Source organism: Penicillium odoratum (genome assembly GCF_028828045.1).
Source record: "Penicillium odoratum strain IBT 22623 chromosome Unknown utg000005l_segment0_segment0, whole genome shotgun sequence".
NCBI classification, from domain to species: Eukaryota; Fungi; Ascomycota; class Eurotiomycetes; order Eurotiales; family Aspergillaceae; genus Penicillium; species Penicillium odoratum.
Genome location: NW_026643147.1, coordinates 3549631 through 3568581, shown reverse-complemented (window position 1 = coordinate 3568581; position 18951 = coordinate 3549631). Strand labels below are relative to the sequence as shown.

General features: G+C 48.0%; 11 protein-coding genes across 11 annotated transcripts; 2 read left to right on the top strand and 9 right to left on the bottom strand.

Moving 5' to 3' along the window:
- Window positions 1-43: 43 nt before the first annotated feature.
- N7520_006875 (uncharacterized protein) lies at window positions 44-511 on the bottom strand (the record flags this gene model as incomplete). Its single annotated transcript, XM_057140809.1, has 2 exons — window positions 44-376; window positions 398-511. 2 exons carry the CDS (start codon window positions 509-511, stop codon window positions 44-46), a joined length of 447 nt encoding a protein of 148 aa, XP_056994815.1.
- A 500-nt stretch (window positions 512-1011) lies between these two features.
- On the bottom strand, window positions 1012-1404 carry N7520_006874 (uncharacterized protein; the record flags this gene model as incomplete). Its single annotated transcript, XM_057140808.1, has 2 exons — window positions 1012-1283; window positions 1389-1404. The coding sequence occupies 2 exons, from the start codon at window positions 1402-1404 to the stop codon at window positions 1012-1014; spliced, it is 288 nt and encodes a 95-aa protein (XP_056994814.1).
- A 1152-nt stretch (window positions 1405-2556) lies between these two features.
- Window positions 2557-3686, bottom strand: N7520_006873 (3-oxo-5-alpha-steroid 4-dehydrogenase family protein; the record flags this gene model as incomplete). Its single annotated transcript, XM_057140807.1, has 2 exons — window positions 2557-3507; window positions 3573-3686. 2 exons carry the CDS (start codon window positions 3684-3686, stop codon window positions 2557-2559), a joined length of 1065 nt encoding a protein of 354 aa, XP_056994813.1.
- A 152-nt stretch (window positions 3687-3838) lies between these two features.
- On the bottom strand, window positions 3839-7265 carry N7520_006872 (ubiquitin-ubiquitin ligase UFD2; the record flags this gene model as incomplete). Its single annotated transcript, XM_057140806.1, has 6 exons — window positions 3839-3927; window positions 3978-4127; window positions 4176-6219; window positions 6274-6484; window positions 6539-7164; window positions 7236-7265. The coding sequence occupies 6 exons, from the start codon at window positions 7263-7265 to the stop codon at window positions 3839-3841; spliced, it is 3150 nt and encodes a 1049-aa protein (XP_056994812.1).
- A 618-nt stretch (window positions 7266-7883) lies between these two features.
- On the bottom strand, window positions 7884-9064 carry N7520_006871 (J domain-containing protein; the record flags this gene model as incomplete). The annotated part of the gene is made up of 3 exons (XM_057140805.1): window positions 7884-8419; window positions 8481-8741; window positions 8797-9064. 3 exons carry the CDS (start codon window positions 9062-9064, stop codon window positions 7884-7886), a joined length of 1065 nt encoding a protein of 354 aa, XP_056994811.1.
- A 431-nt stretch (window positions 9065-9495) lies between these two features.
- On the top strand, window positions 9496-9988 carry N7520_006870 (uncharacterized protein; the record flags this gene model as incomplete). Its single annotated transcript, XM_057140804.1, has 2 exons — window positions 9496-9562; window positions 9660-9988. 2 exons carry the CDS (start codon window positions 9496-9498, stop codon window positions 9986-9988), a joined length of 396 nt encoding a protein of 131 aa, XP_056994810.1.
- A 218-nt stretch (window positions 9989-10206) lies between these two features.
- N7520_006869 (nicotinate-nicotinamide nucleotide adenylyltransferase) lies at window positions 10207-11070 on the bottom strand (the record flags this gene model as incomplete). Its single annotated transcript, XM_057140803.1, has 1 exon — window positions 10207-11070. The coding sequence occupies one exon, from the start codon at window positions 11068-11070 to the stop codon at window positions 10207-10209; it is 864 nt and encodes a 287-aa protein (XP_056994809.1).
- A 376-nt stretch (window positions 11071-11446) lies between these two features.
- Window positions 11447-12661, top strand: N7520_006868 (uncharacterized protein; the record flags this gene model as incomplete). Its single annotated transcript, XM_057140802.1, has 1 exon — window positions 11447-12661. One exon carries the CDS (start codon window positions 11447-11449, stop codon window positions 12659-12661), a length of 1215 nt encoding a protein of 404 aa, XP_056994808.1.
- A 90-nt stretch (window positions 12662-12751) lies between these two features.
- On the bottom strand, window positions 12752-14420 carry N7520_006867 (metallophosphoesterase family protein; the record flags this gene model as incomplete). Its single annotated transcript, XM_057140801.1, has 4 exons — window positions 12752-13109; window positions 13162-13442; window positions 13495-13952; window positions 14012-14420. The coding sequence occupies 4 exons, from the start codon at window positions 14418-14420 to the stop codon at window positions 12752-12754; spliced, it is 1506 nt and encodes a 501-aa protein (XP_056994807.1).
- A 687-nt stretch (window positions 14421-15107) lies between these two features.
- Window positions 15108-16357, bottom strand: N7520_006866 (uncharacterized protein; the record flags this gene model as incomplete). Its single annotated transcript, XM_057140800.1, has 3 exons — window positions 15108-15636; window positions 15686-15999; window positions 16055-16357. 3 exons carry the CDS (start codon window positions 16355-16357, stop codon window positions 15108-15110), a joined length of 1146 nt encoding a protein of 381 aa, XP_056994806.1.
- Window positions 16358-17692: 1335 nt separating this feature from the next.
- N7520_006865 (uncharacterized protein) lies at window positions 17693-18817 on the bottom strand (the record flags this gene model as incomplete). The annotated part of the gene is made up of 2 exons (XM_057140799.1): window positions 17693-18168; window positions 18223-18817. 2 exons carry the CDS (start codon window positions 18815-18817, stop codon window positions 17693-17695), a joined length of 1071 nt encoding a protein of 356 aa, XP_056994805.1.
- Between the last annotated feature and the right edge of the window lie 134 nt (window positions 18818-18951).

Below are 18951 nucleotides of genomic sequence, written 5' to 3'. Positions count from 1 at the left end.
TGTCAGTATATCTAATACAAATCTCGCTTTGCCAATGAGGTACTTACTCAGGATCTAGACCAGGCTCCTCGGTGTTCGAACGCCAATCTACCGGAACTTTAGTCTGGTCCATGATAGAATCCCCTTTATGCACCCATCTCTTTCGCTCGGGCTTCGGTCTCTTGGGCCGAAGCTCCACTGTTCCAACGTAGGATTTCTCAGGGTCCCCAACCCTGTTCTTAACGTGGTTCTCTTTGTTATCCTCGCTTGCATCACCGGAATGTATACCTGGGATGTTTAATAGCTTTCCCTGCCCGTCAACAAAAGGTGTTCTCTTTGCCAGAGACTTCTTGGTGTCCTTCTTGGCGGGAGCCTTCGAAGTACCCTTTCCTTTGGGCTAGATCTGCTTCTCGTCCACTTCCGCCTGGTGCTTTTTGGCTGTGGCCCCAGGCGGTTGTTCTTTTGCTTTTTCCTTTGCCTTTCGCTTTTCCTTGTCCGTTACCGAACGGGTTTTGTTTCCTCTCGCCGGCATGCTGGTTGATAAAAAAGTAATCTTTAAAAGTGTTCAGGAATGATGGAGATTCTAAGAATTGGTGATTTTGATTTAGGGGATCGGCCCCGTTTATAAGCTCAGTGGCAATATATATATATATATATGCCACGGCTTTCTTTGAGTTGTATTGACCATGGTGTCCTCAAAAAGACCGCCTTGCAGAAAGGAAGAAAGCTTGCGATAGATCAATGTTTGAAGCCAAAGCAAAGATGATGTGTGAAGATTTATCGAAGTGAACAAAGGAAGTTGAAGATGGTTATCAGAAGGGGAAAGAGACGGGCGATGAAGATAAAGGAAGGTATATCTATAGAAGATCCACGTATCTCAAGTTTATCTGAGGAGACTTCAAACTCCAACATTGAAATGGATTGATCCTGGTGTGTTTCATTCGAGTCGCGACCATAAAAGCCCAACACTGCAATACATGATTCATTCACATCAAAATATATAACAACCCATCACAGACTGCAACCCAAAACTTAGACACACTCTGCCATAACACTAACAAGAGTGGCATCATCCTCAAAGCATTGCTTCTCAGTATCCACATCAACACTCAGCGACAAATCGGCAGCATCGCATCCAGAAGCAGTGTAGGTGTTGAACACAGCGGAGGTGCCATCCGCACAAGAGCCAGACTCAATATAAGCGGTGAACGACTTGAGGGGGAAATCCTCAATGTTGACACAAGCTCCTCCGTAAGCGTTGGCTGCAGTAATACTGGGACCTGTGCAGTTGGCGTAATAGTAGCCTGCATAGCCAATAGTGGGGGTTGCAGTTGTGGCAACCGCCAGGGCGGCGATGAGGGCAATTGTCTGATTATGTTAGTTAGGATGAGGAAATGGGATAATTTGACATGCCTTGGACATCATTTTGATTGGGAGGAATGTGTTTTATGTGAAGTTTAGGTCTGTTGGATTGGATTATATAGTTTCTTGTCTGTCTGAGAGAGATATGTGCATCTTTTTATACTAATTTTGGCCCCAAGATGAGAAAATTAGTATAGGATGAATTCGGAAGGCGTTACGACGCTCTAACTTCTTGAGATTAGCTCAGGAATTCTCTATTCCAGATGAGAGATAGTCAAGCTCTCTTGCAGAGTGTTCATGGCATTACGTATTCATCACGCAGTGAGATCTTATTTCTGCAAGGCCTAATGTAGTTTGTGTTGAAGAACTCCACTTTGACTAGCCGGTTGAAGTTAGAGTCTCGGCTTTTAGGGTCTATTCAGTCGGCTTACAGAAAAGTGGCGTATATGGATTTTGGCCTCTCACTGGTTTCCTTGAAGGCTAGAATAAGGTTGAGAGTTTCTAGAAAGCCACCCGTTGCTGGACTTGAAGCACGGGGCGAGTATAATTAGTAGATAAGTATATGAATTTCAGTGCTTGTTAGAACCCTGCGGGAGGTATTTCGGCAGTTATTTTTCTTTTCTCTCCTGAAACACGGGATTTGTACTAGCGGGTGACGGGAAAGTAAGATCCATTTGCCGTTTTGGGAGTTACTCGGAGATGCCGGTTTCCACACTAGCTCTAGACAAGTGTCCAGTCTTACTCAATGGACATGATTCCTCCGGGTCCGGTCCTCTGCCAAGACACGCAGGCTTTCTTGGCAAGTTATTAAGGGTCGCGCCGAGGCAGAGAGTAGTTTAATTTGGTTGATATGGCAAAGATATTCATCCTGTCTTCAAAAATGTTGACGGTTTCTCCGGTCAAATATGCATGGCGTTTGGTTATTTTCATATGTATCTTTATATTATGTTACATTTGAAGAATTTCCGTGCTTATATATTCTTAGGCGTGCCATACTCAGAACTTGGGCTCGGAGATACTGGCTACCCACCACATGCAGTGATGTGATTGTGGCTTGTTAGATATGCCCCATTATTCAGAGCTTACGAATCTTCACCTGATGAAAATTCCTTATTTTTCTGTTTCTGATTGATGAACCCTTCCATTGTTGGCAATGATCTGGCACATTGAAATGCTGAACAAATCAAATGGCTTCATAGAACAAGAAATCTCGGCTTACATCCATGCACAGCCAGGGATAACAGCCCCACGCCCCGCAACTGCCTTCTCCCCGAATTTTTCAACATACCACTTCCGGCCCCACCGCGCATGAGGTAGCATATTAGCCACCGCGTTAATGACAAAGAGCACGGCTGGCAACGGAAGCGGGATACCCAGCAGTTCCACAATCCAAGCGGCAGGGAAAACCCACGGCGCGGCTTGGAGAGGCGGAGCAATACTCTTCCCCGACAGCGGGAGAACTGCAGTACCGACAAGCATAAACCCAAACCATTCAAGCCACTCGAAGACGTAGTGAGGGTACAAGATCGTGCGGAAGACTCCCTCAACCGGTGGAATAACATAGACCCTGTGAAACTTGTTACCATCAGAACCACTGGAGTCTACAACGACGGTGGTGATATCCGATTTCTTGGTAGAGCGCTGTTCCGCTGATTCTCTTCGAAGGCGGAAAAGCTCTGTCTCGGAAAAGATGTTGCCTGCCATTCCCAAAGAGAACATGATCGCTCCAATGAAAGGGAGGATTTGCACAAGGGCGAAACTGGCTGATGAGGGATCCAGTGCCGGAGAGCCGTCAGTCCGGAACCCAGCGATTGGGATCGCGTACCCACTCAACCAGCCTGCGATGCAAGATGAGTTCAGCCAGTTGAAGCCAATAGCGCTAAACATGATGAACACGTGGATAGGGGACATGCTCGGGGCTGAGAAGAATGGTGAGATGACTGCACGGTTCAGATAGTGGGTACAGTAAAGCGCGGCGACAAGCTGATTGGGAACTGGCAGTTCGAAGAAACTTGGTGAGGTTTGAGAGAGGTTGTAGATCAGGTTGAGTGGACCGACGATCTCCATGATGCACCACGCTACCCGGCCGGGTAGGTTGAAAATAGAGCTTTTCATGGAAGTTTTGCCGGCTGGATGCCATGATAGAAACCATTGGACGACCGAGAACTGGATGTTGTGAGCGCGCGGCTCATTTGCAGGGGTATCAAAAGCTTGGCGGCTTGTTTACTTACGATGGGAAAGTACTGGAACACGGTTGCCACACCAGTGTAGGCTGCAGGCGTGGGGGGTAAAAAATCCTGGATGGACGACAAGGCACCCCAGCTGGTAGAGATGATGGCCCCCATGATTGAATTGTGGAATGGAAGAAAAGAGGGAAGCAAGGAGCTACAGTGGGGGAAACTAAGGTTGGATTTAAAGTTGTACGAGAAAGTGATGTAACGGTCCTAAACAGGAAAGCGGTCATAATGGCTCCAACTCTATCTATATTCATAAAGACCTAATCGGATGTATCCATCGGCTGCGAAGGTGCCTTGCGTCCAGTTTTTTCAGCTTTGAACGCTTCAATCTTGGCCTTAAGTTCGGTGTCTGAGAAAGTCAGTTTTGTGTGCGGAAGAGAGACAAATGACAGGTCTTACCGGGTATCACGTCCTCTATGGTCAAGGGGACACGATTGAATGGGTCGTTAGGGTCACTGAGTAGGTGCGATCGGATAGTAGCACGGTCGATCGACATCCGGGAGCTGGGAAGAATGACAGGGTCTTCCATCAAAGTATACATAAGGGGATCTGGCAAGATTAGCATGCTTCGCATAAAAGCACTATCGCTAAACATACCCAAGAACTCGTCGGGGATCTCGCCCAGGTCTTCCTCTGCTTGATCATCAAGCGCCTTGGCCTCCACAACTCTCTTCTGCAGCTGGCTCCAGCGACGAAGCTCTTCTGGGGATTTCAAAGACCACTTGCGTAGAATGTCTGCCGCCTTATCAAAGTTCTCTGGCTTGTAGGACCGGCCATCGCGAGCAACCGCAGTGATGAAATTCTGTTTGGGCATCAAGTTCAGATAGACGTCGATGATCTCACTCAGGAGAGCACGAGGGTTAAATCCATATTCCTGAAGGTTGTCAACACGCAGATTGGAACTCTTTGGTCCCACCATAGCATCGAGGTTGTAGTCCAACATGTCAGCCAGACGCTGAACAATCTCCGGCATGGTGAATGAATCGGCCAGGGCATCGGTAAAGAGCTTGAGCATGGAGACTGTCACGTTGGTCAATTGCATGTATGATTTAGCACTGCGTTGGGCAGTCGCGAGATGCTCTTCTCGCTCCTGTCGTGTGGTCTCTTCCATTGTGTTGGCTTCTCGAGCCAACTCCTGTTGGGTGGTATTGATGGTCTTAAAGGCACCGAAAGACTCGTCAAGCACGTAGGTCACATCGTTAAGAAGTAGGTTCACGAACTGAACAAAGAATTCCAGATTTTGGCTGGCCTGAATGGACAACTTCTCCCGGTACAGGGTGTTGGGCCAGATGCATTTGATGATCTGGAAAATTTCAAAGCGAATATTGAACTTATCGAAGAATTGGGTGTGCGTCCCAGTGTGTTCTGCCTCGATGTAGAATTTCATAACTGCATGAAGAAGATACTCGTTCGCAAAATTCATGGAGTTGAGAAGGTCCACCAGAACACCACGGGCACCACCAGGGCGGTCCCATGTACCACGGAACAAGATGGAAACGAGGCCAGCCTTGAGGTATGGGTTTTTAATGTAGCTGGAGCTCTCCAGGAATGTAATTGCCAGCATGACTAGTTCATCTCCCTGGGTAGCAGTAATGATCTGTGGCAAACCCCACATGATAAATTTGAAGTTACTCACGATACCATCAAGGAAGTACTCGGGCAAGCATTGGAATATCTCGGGCTGTGTCTGGGGCAAAGGCAAGGTAAGTTTCTCTTTGGGGAAGTTCACACCCGAAACGAGCCTCAAAAGCCAAACTGTGACATAGCGCATGAACAGCATAGAGCGTGCTTGCCATTGATCATCAAATAGCACGCCTTGTAGACTATACTTCAAAGCCAGTCCAAGATCAAGCTTGTCCTTGTACTTTTTCAGCGCCTGCTCGAATACTCGTAGCTGCATGGGGTTTCCAGACCACCGATGTCGCTCAAGTTCAAACTTTGTAATAGTAGACTCCATGTGACGTAAATCCTTATCGAGTTGTTCAAGCTTGGAAGTCAACGACTCACTGCCGTAGTGGTGCGCGGCCACTGTTAAGAAAAAGATCTCAGTGATGAAGTTTGATGTTCCCTCGGCTTTCTTGGAATAGAAGGCATCTGAAACGTGCTGGTCCGCATTTATCTTTGTCTCGTCTCTCATGTCAACTCGGGAACCCCGGTGAAGATACTCCGCGTCAATGCGATCGATCTTGCTAAAGGAAGCGTCCATGAATGGCTCACAGAGCTGATCCAGACATGTTGTGATATTGAACATGAATCCGTCCGACGAGACCTTCTCAGGATCAACCTGCATTGCCCGACGTTTATGGTTGATGTTTAGAGCAGTGGCAAACCAGTCAAGAACTCGATCTCTAGCCTCTTTCGAGGCACGAATCATGTGGTTGATGACATCCAACAAGTCGGAGCTAACCAATTGCTGTGTCATGCGAAGAGATCGCTGAGCGTTCAAGATGTATGCTTGATCGCGAGTTTTGGGGCTCGAGAAATATGACAATGTAACTTTCGGTTGCAGGGGTGAAAGACTGAACCATGGCCCTAGGAGAGTGACCTTCTCAAACTGCGCTGCGTCCTTCGAATCGTTAAAGGTGTCTGATTCTGTGATTGCCGCTGCGACGGTGGGATGGCGAACGAGGTTTCGCAGGGCCTGTAGATATTGTTAGTACAAGCGTACATCACTTCGAATGAGGTGTCAACAAACCATAGAATAGGGCTTGTAGTCGTCGTTAATGTCCATTTTGGACAAGCCAGCGCTGAGCTCCTCCACAGCAGCAATGAAGGCGGGCTTGACGCTCTCGTCTTCCTCAAAACGCTTAACCGCTTCGCTAATGAATTCAAAATCAATACCCTTTTCATCCTCCGGGTCTGTCAGTAGGTATGGTGCTAATGGAGAGCACTCCGGGGAATCAAGCCTGCCAGAAAGTCAGCGTCATTCACAACCTCCTTGGACATCTGTTGGAACACACCCAAACATCTCCGGCATGGTAATGCCAAAAATACAATAGCTCATGCAAAGTCGACGTGCCTCACAGAGCACCTGGAATTTGGGATCATCGTCACTAGACCGTCGGAATCCCTTATATAACTTCGTAATACGCTTCCAACATGGCAGTAGGTACTCTAACGGACGCCCTTTCTCTGCCTTGGAACCGGCTTCCAGGAGCGCTTGGTCCAAGTACGACGCGCGGATGCGCAGCTCTTTCCCATCACCCTCCAACTCGCTGCGCAGTCCCGGGAGATAAACCCTTGGGCCATGGAGATCTCTTTGGCCCTCATCCAAGGTAATTTTGAACACAGCACTTAAGATCCGGTCTTCAAATGTCTCAATTGTTTCGACTTTCCCCGGTGGTGGGGTTCCCGGAGTAGACGGTGCGGTCGAGCGTGGTCGTTCCAGACCAGGGGTAGTGGGGGTGATCTTGATCCGCTTTCCCTCGAAGCGCTGGGGTGTCTGTGCGGTGGACGGTGAGGCAGGCCTGGATGAGACTGGCGACCGTGCGGGGGAAGCGTTGGCGGAATTTGGTGGTGAGGCAGATGAGCCTTCACCAGGTGCAGGTACTGGGTTTGAAAGCTTAGCAAGGCGTTTGTTCCGGATCTAATCGTGAGAAGTGGCATTAGCGACTGCGGAGTTCCAAGGATGGCTCTGCGGAATGGTGTTCGACAAACCTTGTCCGCGTCAGACAGAGAGTCGGACATGCTGGCTCTGCTCTGTCAAAATGTCTCGTTGTCACAGTCTGGAAAAAAGCCGCCCGAGAGGTAGATTTTTTCCGTCTCTTGACAAAGCTGGAAATGTAATGGTAATCGTGGTTGAACGTTTGAAGTGATTGTGCGGATGGAATTGTCAGGGCCAGTTCAGAGATACAGTGATCCCGCAGGTGACCAAGACGTTGGCCCAGTACAGGCTGGTGATAGACTCTTCCTGGTATCGGCTAAAAGCGGTCACAAGTGCGGGGAGATATATGGGGTGAGGCTGGATGTTCTACCATCTTTGGAGATTATGTTTCTTCACTTAGGATGAAGCCCTTGACTAAGCATGCACAATTTCCACCTCACTAGCCACATACAACACCGTCAAATCTGAGTTGTTTTTTTTGGGTTCCTGATTATGGACACAAAACTTGTAAAATTTTACGTAAATAGAATGAATATACTTTGTATGAAAATCCTGGGCCAACTCGGAACCCAAGTCCACCTGGGCAATGATGCATTTGGAATAGACATATACATAAAACTAAGCTAGCAAAAAGAACCCAACATTAGACGCCATCCGTCACGCATGTCGATCAAAGGCTAATGCAGAATCCAGTCTGATTCTTAAATCTTTCCTCTAAGGGATTCCAGCTTACGGCAATTCTTCAACTCCATTGCCCGGGCCTCCTTCATCTTGTCCACATCAGGGAAGAACCAACCCTGAGCCTCTTGAATCCTTCGGTCTCGCAACTGCACTTCACGCTCGCATTCAAACTTGAGTCCTGACACGTAATCCACTTCCACTCGCTGGTCTAATTGTCGGAGTTTGCGGGGACTTAAGTCCTCCACATCTAACGGGTTAACGAAGTAATTGAGATTAAGCTTAGGAGTTGTGCGGCCCATGGTGTGAGGAGGCTTGGCTGTATCATATCGGTAGGAAGGACTGGTCGGAGTAGAGCCGGAGAACAGTGACGAGAGGAGAGGAAGGATGAAAAGAATGAGGAGAGGCAGGATTTGGCGAAGAATGGACCATGCGTCAGGAGGAGCTTGAGGTTGCCCTGAGTTGGTTGCGCGAGGTCGTCTTCGTGGAGCAGCCCCTCCGAACTGGTGCACACGGAATCCTGGGCCACCGCCCATGTTGAAGACGAACTGAGGGCCTCCTGAATCATGCTGTTAGAAATGTCGAATGAACACCTTTTATGCAAGGACCTGAAAACGTACCGAATCCACCGCCGAAGCCACCGCCACCACCGCCGAAGAACCGATTGAACAGCTCCTCTGGGGAAATCTCATCATCGAATCCACCTCCACCTCGCGAGAATCCTCCACCACCGAACCCTCCACCACCGCCAAACGGTGAGCCACCACCACCAGCGGAAGCGGTGGGACCGGGGTTAAATCTGCTATCCGGGTCTCCTCCAAATTTGTCGTACCGAGATTTCTTATCAGCATCCGAGAGAATTTGGAACGCGCGCGACACCACTGCCAGAAGGTTAGGGACGGGAATTATAGCAGATAGACCTGATCTTCCACTTACTCTTGAACGCTTCATCCGCCCCGTCATATCCGTTCTTGTCCGGATGTGTCAGCAAACTCTGCTTCCTGTACGCCTTCTTGATCTCGCTATCTGTCGCCGTGCGTTCGATCAAAAGGATCTCGTAGAATGCCGTAGGTGCACATTTTCGAATTCGCAACACAGCGGCTTTCTGGTCGGGAGTAAACTTGCGATCCTGGTTGCCCTGTTTATGTTCGCGCGACCGTGCGCCATCGCCTTTGGCGTCAGAGCCGGATGCCGTGGCCGGCATTATGGATAGCGGAGAGGGTGGAGGGTGAGTCGCGAGTTGAGGTCAAATCGGCGAGGGGTGGACAATTGCCGATTGGCGTAAGACGCGGGCAAGAGGCGCCTGATTCCCCAAGAGGCAGACAAAGAAGTCAAGCCTGGATAAACGCTCAGGGCTGTGAATTAGAGCACTCGTATTGGTAGAGTGAAATGCGGATGAAGTGGGAGACTCGGGGGGGTCAAGCGGAAAAAGTATAGTCTTAGGTGTCTTTGCCAAGCGGGAACGACATGCGCTTATCCGTTGGTTAGATAGGCACAAATCTCCCCACAGCAACCAAACCCAGGTCTGCTCCATATTTTCGCGCATATCACAGCCTTGGACTGCTTTTTCGAGAAGAAGAAGAGTCAATATTTGGAAACAGCTTCGTTCAAGTTTATTTCAATCACTTATTCACCATGGCGAAGGATTCAAGCATCGAGCAAACCAAACAGACGCTTGTACAGCGCTTCCGAGCATGGGGTGGTAAGTATTCGTTCAGCTCCAATAAGCTTCAAGCTTCTACTTCTGCTACAATAAATCTTACGAAGAATTCAATCTTGCTGACGCATTCCTCTATCAGAAAACTCATTCCCGCCGACTCTGCTCGCCTCGCTCATCACCGCGCAACATGCCCGCCCATTCCAGGTCTTCCCTATGCTCTTCACTCCTGTCCTCCTCTTCACCAGCTATGCGAACCTCCAAGGCTTCAAGACCGACACTGCCGGTATCAGCGCTGCGTGGTCAGGCTTATACTTGCTCCTCGCCAGCCGACGACGCCAACCGATGATGAAGAAGTTCGGAGTTCGCGGGGTGGTGCGCGGTGGAACAATGGCTCTCTGTCTGGTGAATATGATCGGTGGTGGACTTGCATACACACTTGGAAAGCGCGAGGAGGAGGAAAACTCATGAGAATAAACTTTAAAGGACAGGGAAGCTCGGCCCGGGGTGTACGATATATGTTAACAAAAACGGCGATCTGCATATCGGAGACTCCGGAACATCTTGTTGTTGAGACGTGCATGGTTAACATGCGACAATAATGTACGATATGTTTCCATGAATTGGAAAAAAAGTGATATCCAAGTGACGGCCCATCAGGGCCACCTTCAATTTCTAGCACAGTCGAGCTATGTAGAGTTCTCTGTAGAATATGGCTTCTCAGATGACAAGAATTGAAGCACATTATCCGGAACCAGCCACTCCAAGTCTTGAATTTCAGACTGAATCGCCTCACGTGCTTTCGTAGAGCTAACCGACTGTTGCCCTGGCTTCCTCCCTTCAACCAGCTGAATTCTTTGCGCCCATTCTTTCCGCCCACCCTCGTTTTCCCGATCCCCACGGGCGAGAGCAGTCAAAAAGGCCCTCTGATCCTCTACACTTCCCCACTCATCACTGGGCCTCAATGTAACCCGCAACCGATGTTGTGAGAAAAGTGGCGCCAGCGGCGCCAATGTATGTTCCGGCGGGTAATATTTCGGGTTAAAGATACGGATCAATGTATCATAGCCAGTGAGATGGACCTGTTCAAGCGGAGCAGGGTAAATCCCCGAGGCCTCAATCGCTGAAGCCTTGTCAATAAAGTATGGCTTTTTGGTGACTCCAATGTCAATGGCGGGGATACGCTCAAGAGACGGAGTGTGTCCTTGAGCTGCTGTGCTGGTAGCCAGGTGGGATCGTAGATCATGAGCAAATAACTCCATCATGGCGAGCCGATCCTCGAACAAGGCTGGTTTTGAAGGTTTATCCGCATTTTGCGTAGCAAGTAATAGTAGTAGGCGGGAGTGTGGGTCGAGTCGTTCTAGAAGTGCAGAGCTGGCGATGCGAAGATGTGCACGGGTTGGTGGGTTGAATGACGAGTCGAGCACATATAGGACTTTTGGTGCGGGGCCATTAGCGGGGATGGTTGTAAGGACTTCAAATTCCCGATTTGATGCAGTGAAGCCTTTCAAGAGTGAGGTGTAGTTCGTTCGCAAGCTGCGAAACGAGGCCATGATGGATATGGTGCATTAGATGAAAGTGTACTCCGTAATCGAAATGATATAACTGGCGATAAGACCCACTTTCCCCCATCTATTGTGATCTACTCTTCTAGTGACTACCTACTTTCAATTGGTTTCATCAAACCATCCTTTATTCTCATAGAAAGCCTAGCTGGCTGAACATAAGCTAATACACCATATTGTTCATTTGCGATTCTATTGCGCGGCATTGGGAAAGTCAACCCCGCACCCCGGCCGAGGCCTCCGGGATGGGCCGATCCCATGCTGACATTTCCAAATCACCTTGAAAATCCCAACAAAATAAGCAATTTTCGAACACTGCTCTCATATAAGTAGCACTGGAAAACAAATCTCAGAGTTCGAGGCCATGGCGCAACAGATTCAGGGCAAAAGCCTCTGGGGACGATCCCTATACTGGACAATCTCCATACTCGTCCTTTCAATGTTCTACAAAGCCTACGTGCACAACATCCTATTCATCACACTCGGCATAGGCCGCGAAATCCAACCGCTTGAAGATTTCCCTTGGGTATGCACTCGACAATATGACCCTCTCCTGGCTGGCTGCGAGGATATGTGGTTAGATCACCACGACCGAAAATTATACGCCGCATGCTCGACTATCGAATCCCGTCAGGGATGGAATCCCGGTGGAAACAAGTATGATGTCTCGGCACGCTCTCTCACCGATCACATTACGGTGTTGAATATTGATGATGTCGACCCCGATTCTGGACTGTCCACTCCTCGTCAATTGAAAATCAGTGGCTATCATAGTCCATTAGATCTTCACGGATTTGATGTGCGGCATATTGGGTCCACAGTGCGGTTCTGGTTGATTAATCACAAACCCGCCATCGACTCTACAGGGGAGATTTTGGATCCCTGGAGTTATGGGGCGAATTCCACGGTCGAAATATTCGATTTGAATAAGGATACCGATACCCTTGAGCATGTTCGGACTATTTACAGCGATGCTATTATTTCGCCCAATAACTTGGCTGTTGATGCTGATGGAGTGGGATTCGTGATCACAAATGATCACAAAGGCAAGACTGGACGGTTTCGCGATCTGGAAATGCTATACGGTACTGGAAGTCTCACTTATTGTCGATCCGATACTGCGAAGTGTAATATCGCCGCGAAAGAAGGATTCCGCTTTCCAAATGGCATTGCAAAGGGCCGTGATCATCTCTACTATGTCTCGCATTCTGTGACGGGGCTGGTGACTGTTCACAAATTGGAGAATGATCAATTGAAGCACGTTGATACTATCTCGACGGGCTATCCGGTGGATAATCTTTCATTTGATGAGGAGGGAAGCCTCATATCTGCTGCTATACCCGATTCGTTCGCGTTCGTAAAGTCTATCGATCATCCGTATGACTTCGTTGCGCCAGCGACGGTGTTGTCTACCCCCATTAAAGGGAAGGATGAGAAATGGGAAGTCTTGAAGATTGTGGAGGATTCACTTGGGGAAAAGCTTCCTACATCCACAATTGCGGTTCAAGATACACGGACACGCAGTTTATTTCTGGCAGGAGGATTCGCTCCGTTTATTACCGTCTGTCGGAGAACATAGTTGATATTTGTAAATAAAGTTTTTCTATGGATAGAAGGTGAAGATAATGCAATTGTGCCACATAGTGCGTCAGCAGAGGTATCACATTTGTCAACGTCTCCATTGCCAAACCAACAGAATCGGAAGCCACAAGTAGATCATATGAAGTAAAGACGATGAATGAAGGCTGAAACTTCCACTTTCCATTCGCGGCGCGACCCGCGTTACAGGCGAGTATTGATCATCTCCATATGTTCCATTCAGAGTGACATGTGCCGAGATAGTCCCATCTTCCAATCGAATCCAAGTTTCAACCTCATCGGCCAGGGTTTCCTGAGTGAGGAGGATCTGTCTGCCACCTCGCACCGCATTGCCATACCCACCATAACCGGTATGCCGACCATAACACATGTTGAGCCCGTTGCCGGACAGATTCTGAGCAACTGTTTTCCCGTCCCATTTGAAGCACCTGGGTGAGCGGTTAGAACGCGCTGAAGGAACCGTAAGAATTTTTCACATACCAGTCGTTTTCGTGGTCATGGCCACTGAAAGTAGCCATGAGACCCGAGGTATCTAAAAGGGCTCGCATAAATGGTGAATCCTGGCCAGTATAGGGACTAGCTCCGGATCCCTGCTGAACCACCGTTTCTCCGTTCAGGCCAGGGGATTTGTGGGAATCAACCCCATTGTCTTGATATACTCGCATAGCATCGGCGGGAATATGATAGAAAGCCAATGATGGAACAACCTTCCCATACTTGTCCTTCAGATTCGATTTTGTCTGGTTGAACCATTCAACCACCTGCTCGCGTCAGCGTCCATATGAAACATTGAAGCGATTGGATTAAACATACAGACTCGTCAACCCAGTCAGGCCTTGCGATCGAATTGCGTTTGGATACTTGGTTGGTTGGCTCGTGTCCACCTTTTGAATCAAAGAACCATAGCAGAAGCACAGGTGTATCACATTCGGATCCACTGTGTGAAAACACTGGCAAGTAGTAATTTGTGACTCCAGCCTTTGAACCGGAGACCAAGCTCTGGGTCAGGCTATTCTGGTATTTCTTTTCCTGGTCGTATATATCCTTTCGTGGATCCAGATTGATCTCGCTGTCATGGTTTCCATAAGTCGAGGCCCACAGATACTTCCCGTTCACCATGGGAGAGACGACTTGATCCAGATACTTGCTGGAGTTGGAGCTCTTGGTAGCTTCACCGGAGATCAAATCTCCATTTATAACCACAAGCTGCGGCTTCTCCTTGAAGAGAACATGGTCCATGACCTTGTTGGTAAGGACATCTTTATTGGAATCTAGAACCGAGTCAACATCGATAATCCCAAGGATTCTCGAACAAGTCTGTATCTCTCACCTTCCGCAAAATGCAAGTCTTCAAAAACACTTATTTGAAATGTGCCATCTTCAGTCAACCGCAAAGTCCGATCCAGTGCCGAAGCCTTCTGATTCTGCAATCCCACGGACCGACCAAGAACTCGAGCTAACATATCTGGAACACCAGCCATCCACAAAACAAGACAGAGACAGAGACATGCCAGGCGTTTTATCTCACTACGGCGCAACAGCGTCGCAGTCCCAGTCCTTCTGAAAGCACGTGGTGCAGCAACATCTGGATTGGACTTGTAGTCAACATCATGTTCGTCATCGATAACCGCCGCCTGCAAGTCTTCTTCAGGAACGGTGGGCGGGTTGCCGGAAACGGCGATGGACAGGGAGTGCCAAGCTGCCGCAACTCGTTTACCGGTCCGGGATTTCTCGTCCATTTTTGATTGTATGATTGTACCTGGCTCTGGAGGTTAGGTGCGATTCCGTAGAGGTTGAGGTTGGGTGAAGTAACATTCTGGGCATCATATTCAGCTTGGCAGGTGCATGTGCAGTCCCCGCTTTCTCAGGGTCTGGAATGTGGGGATTTTTGAGTTTTAATCCGTAAGCTTTACCCGATCGCGTGAACCTTTTATCGTAAATCTTTTCCTAGCTAGATTATTGTTTTGATAGGTCAAGGCTTTGTTGTCAGAGTTGCGAATTTTTGTCCTGCCGAGAGAATCTATTCGAGGCAATAGTCAACGGGTATTCCAAGCAACAGGTACAATCACGTGTATTTCACCATTTTAATTTCTGCCAATCGTAGGAAGTATCGGACTCGATACCTAAGGGCTTGGAATTTATTCCAAAACGAAATGGCAAGCCTGTAACGGGGTCAAGAACCACTGCTGGAGAGAAAAGAAACCTACTGTCAGCACATATGGGTGCACTTGAACATGAGAAGGGAAACAATCGCCGCAGAACATTAACGGGCCTGCCAACGACTTAAATGTTCAATTTTTATGTTCGACTACATTTGAAGGAAATTGTACATGACAGATATGAAAAGTGACTATGTGCATGCAACTAAATGTGCACTGCCGTTTCAAATGCTTTGAACAGAAATCCCAGTAGGTTAGATGATACACTCAAGCATACTGCATCACCATACCGGCCTTAAGAGCATCAATGTCCTTCTTGGACAAGGGGTCCTTATTACCAAAAGCCTCTTTCCTGCGAGCGGCAGGGGTGAAGGTAGTGATATCGTAGGTATCGCCTCCGATCTTAGGCCGCCCATAGTCTTTCTTGTACTGCGACAGGGTCTTCTTCCAGCCCCAGGGATCACTATTTTTGTCATCAGACGCAGGAAGTTCGAGCGCCTCAGCCACTGATCTTTGATCCTCAAGCTCGTCCTCAAGATCGGACAGGCCTTTGAGTTCAATATTGTACTTCTTGGCATAGGCAAGGACTTTTTTGTCGAGCTCACCGGCATCCATGCTGTGATCCGGGCCGATGTCTGTGAGAATGAAACGAACGAATGCCCCCATGACCACGCCCAGACTCTTCACTTCCGATTCGGGCTTTAGCAGACCTTCGCGATCCAGTATGGCTAGCATCGTGGTGAACATAACACCAATCAATTCCATAAAGTCTTCCACACCTTGAACATCATCGACCCTGTATCGGTTTAGTACCAAGGAGCAACATGGAATGGAGAGGAACTCACTGGAACAAGGGATCGGCGACACCCTTTGCGAAGAACAGAGCTGTGGCCTCGCAGATAGTCCACTTCTCCTTCCAAGTCTTTGCTTCCTCAAAATCAAGGACAAGATTCTGCCCCACCTCAAGAACACCGAAACCATAGTGATCGTTCGATATGTACATCCCAAATCCGTCTGGGCGACGCAAGCTGGTCATGATTCCTAATGCAGTTAACTTGTGTATGCTTGCATTAGTGACAACCCATGAATGCTCCGGAAGCTCCGCAGCGGGCTTGAAGCAGACGCAGGTCTCGCCGTTGTCGCAAGGGACCTTTTTTTGCTATTGTAACCTGTATTAGAACTAGAAACAAAATTGAAATGCGTTCTCGACTTACCTTGTCCGCAACATTTTCTTCTTTATCTTCATATTTGTCTTCGTCTTCCTCGTCCTCATCCTCGTCGTCCCACTCGTCGTCCTCATCGTATCCACTGTCATTAAGCGGCTTGCAAAGGCAAATGTAATCATATGCGTCAGGTGCCTGAATCTGAAAGTTGTATGCATCGTATGCATTGGCAGATCCGGAAATCTTAGCCCATCGCTTGTTCCGTGGAGGTTTGTCGACCTTATCCGCCTTGGCCACCTTGCCCACTTTGGTGGCGCTGCCTGACTCTTCAGTGGCTTTTTGCTTAGGTGGCATTGCAGTTTCAGAGCGAGCAGTGTGGTAACGACTTTGTGGAAGCAATCAAGATGATGAGGTAGAATCAGGACTCAGACACTAATTGTTGATAGGGGACATCCAAATTAGGTTAGTCAGATCAGAGCGCGACGCGCACCTCATAACTCCGGCAGTACTTTCATCGTAATGATTATATTGCCCTCAATGGTTGATCTTTACAGTTCAGTAACATTTGAATACATAACTATTGAATGGAATACTCCAGAATTGGTTTTGTAGATTTGGCGATCTGGCAAGATCCTCTGCTAGCTCTCCTCTCCCGTCAGCCCCATTTTGCCCCTTTCCCCTCATTTCCCCCGCATGACGCGCAACCCTCGTTGTTCGTTCGTCAGTCATGATTAAGAAGGCTATGCTTATCGTTTGGACAGCGAAAGCCGGTAGAGAATCATTTCCAGCTTATCTAGACACAATGATTCTGCTTTCCACTGCTACGGAGGCAAGTAGCGGCCCTGTGGTCAGATCCCCAAAAGCACGCAAAAATGGTAGAATTGGTAGAAAATTCAAAATTACTACAGGGCAGAAAATAGTTATTCGCAATTTTGAGAGCAAACGACTGTGCATATGTTAGATATGTCGGTTGCCGCCTAGTCTAGGTTGACTAGAAAGTAGGTCCTTTAGACTCCAAAGTCCTAAGAAATTGTGTTAATATTATTCTATCTCTATGGACATTAATATTACTACAGATATCTTTAAGGGTATATAGGTCCGCTTAAGAAGGGCCTCGATTCCCTTTAGTTGGAGATTCATCTATGGGTCAGGCAGTCAAGCTTTAAATGAGCCTAGATAAGTATTAGTACTGGATAATACTGAAATTATGACTATTCTCCTATGGAATAGTACAAAAATAGCAAAAGCGGTAAATCGTCCTCATATAATAATTGATCTAACCACATGGCTGCTCTTCGCTTCCGTACACTGCCCTTCTCATTCGTTACCAGCCACGAACCTCACCTGGTTTATCCAGCTAATGGGGGCTTTTACTCCGTACAAGGATCCTAATCATTGTGAGAGATCAACACCTCGAGCAGCAACCACCGTCGCCTAGGCTTTATTGTTCATACTTGCATCTTCTGGACTTTCTTGTTACATGTAACCTTCCATATCCTTTTCTTCAATCTCAAAATTTCTCTTCAATCCTTTCCGCTTTTTGCTTCACTCATCGTCATTCTACATCTGTAGACTACGCGTGTATAAATCTAGATGTTAGATCATGTTATTTAGGCATAAATACCATGTAGGATGTATTCAATAGGCTCGCAAAGTCAATGATCAAGTTATCTTCGATATGTTTCTGATTCAATTCTCGTTTCCAGCCTTTGCAAGAATTGCATGTAACCCGTTAAGTCCCATGACAAGATATCTTATCAATGCCGCTAGAAATCGTAATATATGACCAAACATCAATGTGAACTCAAACAGGAGAGTTTCGTTTGCAGAATAGGCAGGATTTGGAGCTTGGCCAGAACCGGATGATGGGATGACAATTGGAACATTCGTTGGACTAGCTGAGGTTTCATCTTCGACAGATGGTGCTGGCTCTTTTTCCACGTCCTTGGCTATCTCAGCATGCTGCACGAGGGTAGCACTTGAGCTATCTGAGTGGACCGACACACTTGATTCTGCATGCCCAAGATCAGGCCGTTTTTGCCCGATGATATCCTCCACAAGTGCCACGAGAGATTCGCTGGGAAATGCTTTCAAGGTATATTCGCTTTGATCTTCACAGTACGTTCCGGCACTACTTGAGCCTATCGGCTTTGGATCTGATATCTCTGTAGGCTGTTAATGCAATTGAATACTAGAGTGGAAAGTTGTTTTAAACCCACCTGGCACGGGATGTAGATTTCTCTCCACCATAGTCTGTTCAAGATTGAGAACTGTTTTTTGAAATGATTCGCCGGTCTCGAGTTTCTTCTTTGGCTCTATCAGAGACCTTGTGCACGACTTTCGATTCCTGGGCGGGTAAACAATGGATTGTTTGATGCGGTCTCGCCACCGATGCATCTTTGCTTCGATTCTAAGATCGAGATAGAAAGGTTTGGAGTCGTGTAGGAAAGCGACTGCTGAGTGAACTGTCGGGTGGTGGAAGACTTGTTGCTCCAATTTGTTCTCTTCTAGGTGCCAAACAAGCCGTCTGCAACGGCTGCTTCGTGTTTTGCTTTCGGCTGATGTCTCTGCCGTAAGTCGTGTGCCGGTGAACTTCCACCTTGACGCGTAAATAACATCTGAGTTCCTTGACAAGCTCCCCACCCCCGCATTGACGCCAATTGGTGTTCCAACATTAGGATTCAAAGTTGCAGTTGCGGAGATTTTGCGCTCTCGTCTCTCGCCTGTCAGAATTCGAGGACCAAAATACTCTGTCACTTCCAGGCTGGGCGGCCGAGAGTGAGGGTCTGGTGGATCGACTTCAGAAAAGTCCATGGTGATTGCTGCTTCTGATAGCTTGCACTCCGCCGGCTGGTGAAAAGTCAAATCCACGTACATGACACCACATTTTCGATTATGAACTTGGCCCCAGCGTAATTTTGACATGAGCAAACAACAGTCAACCCGGA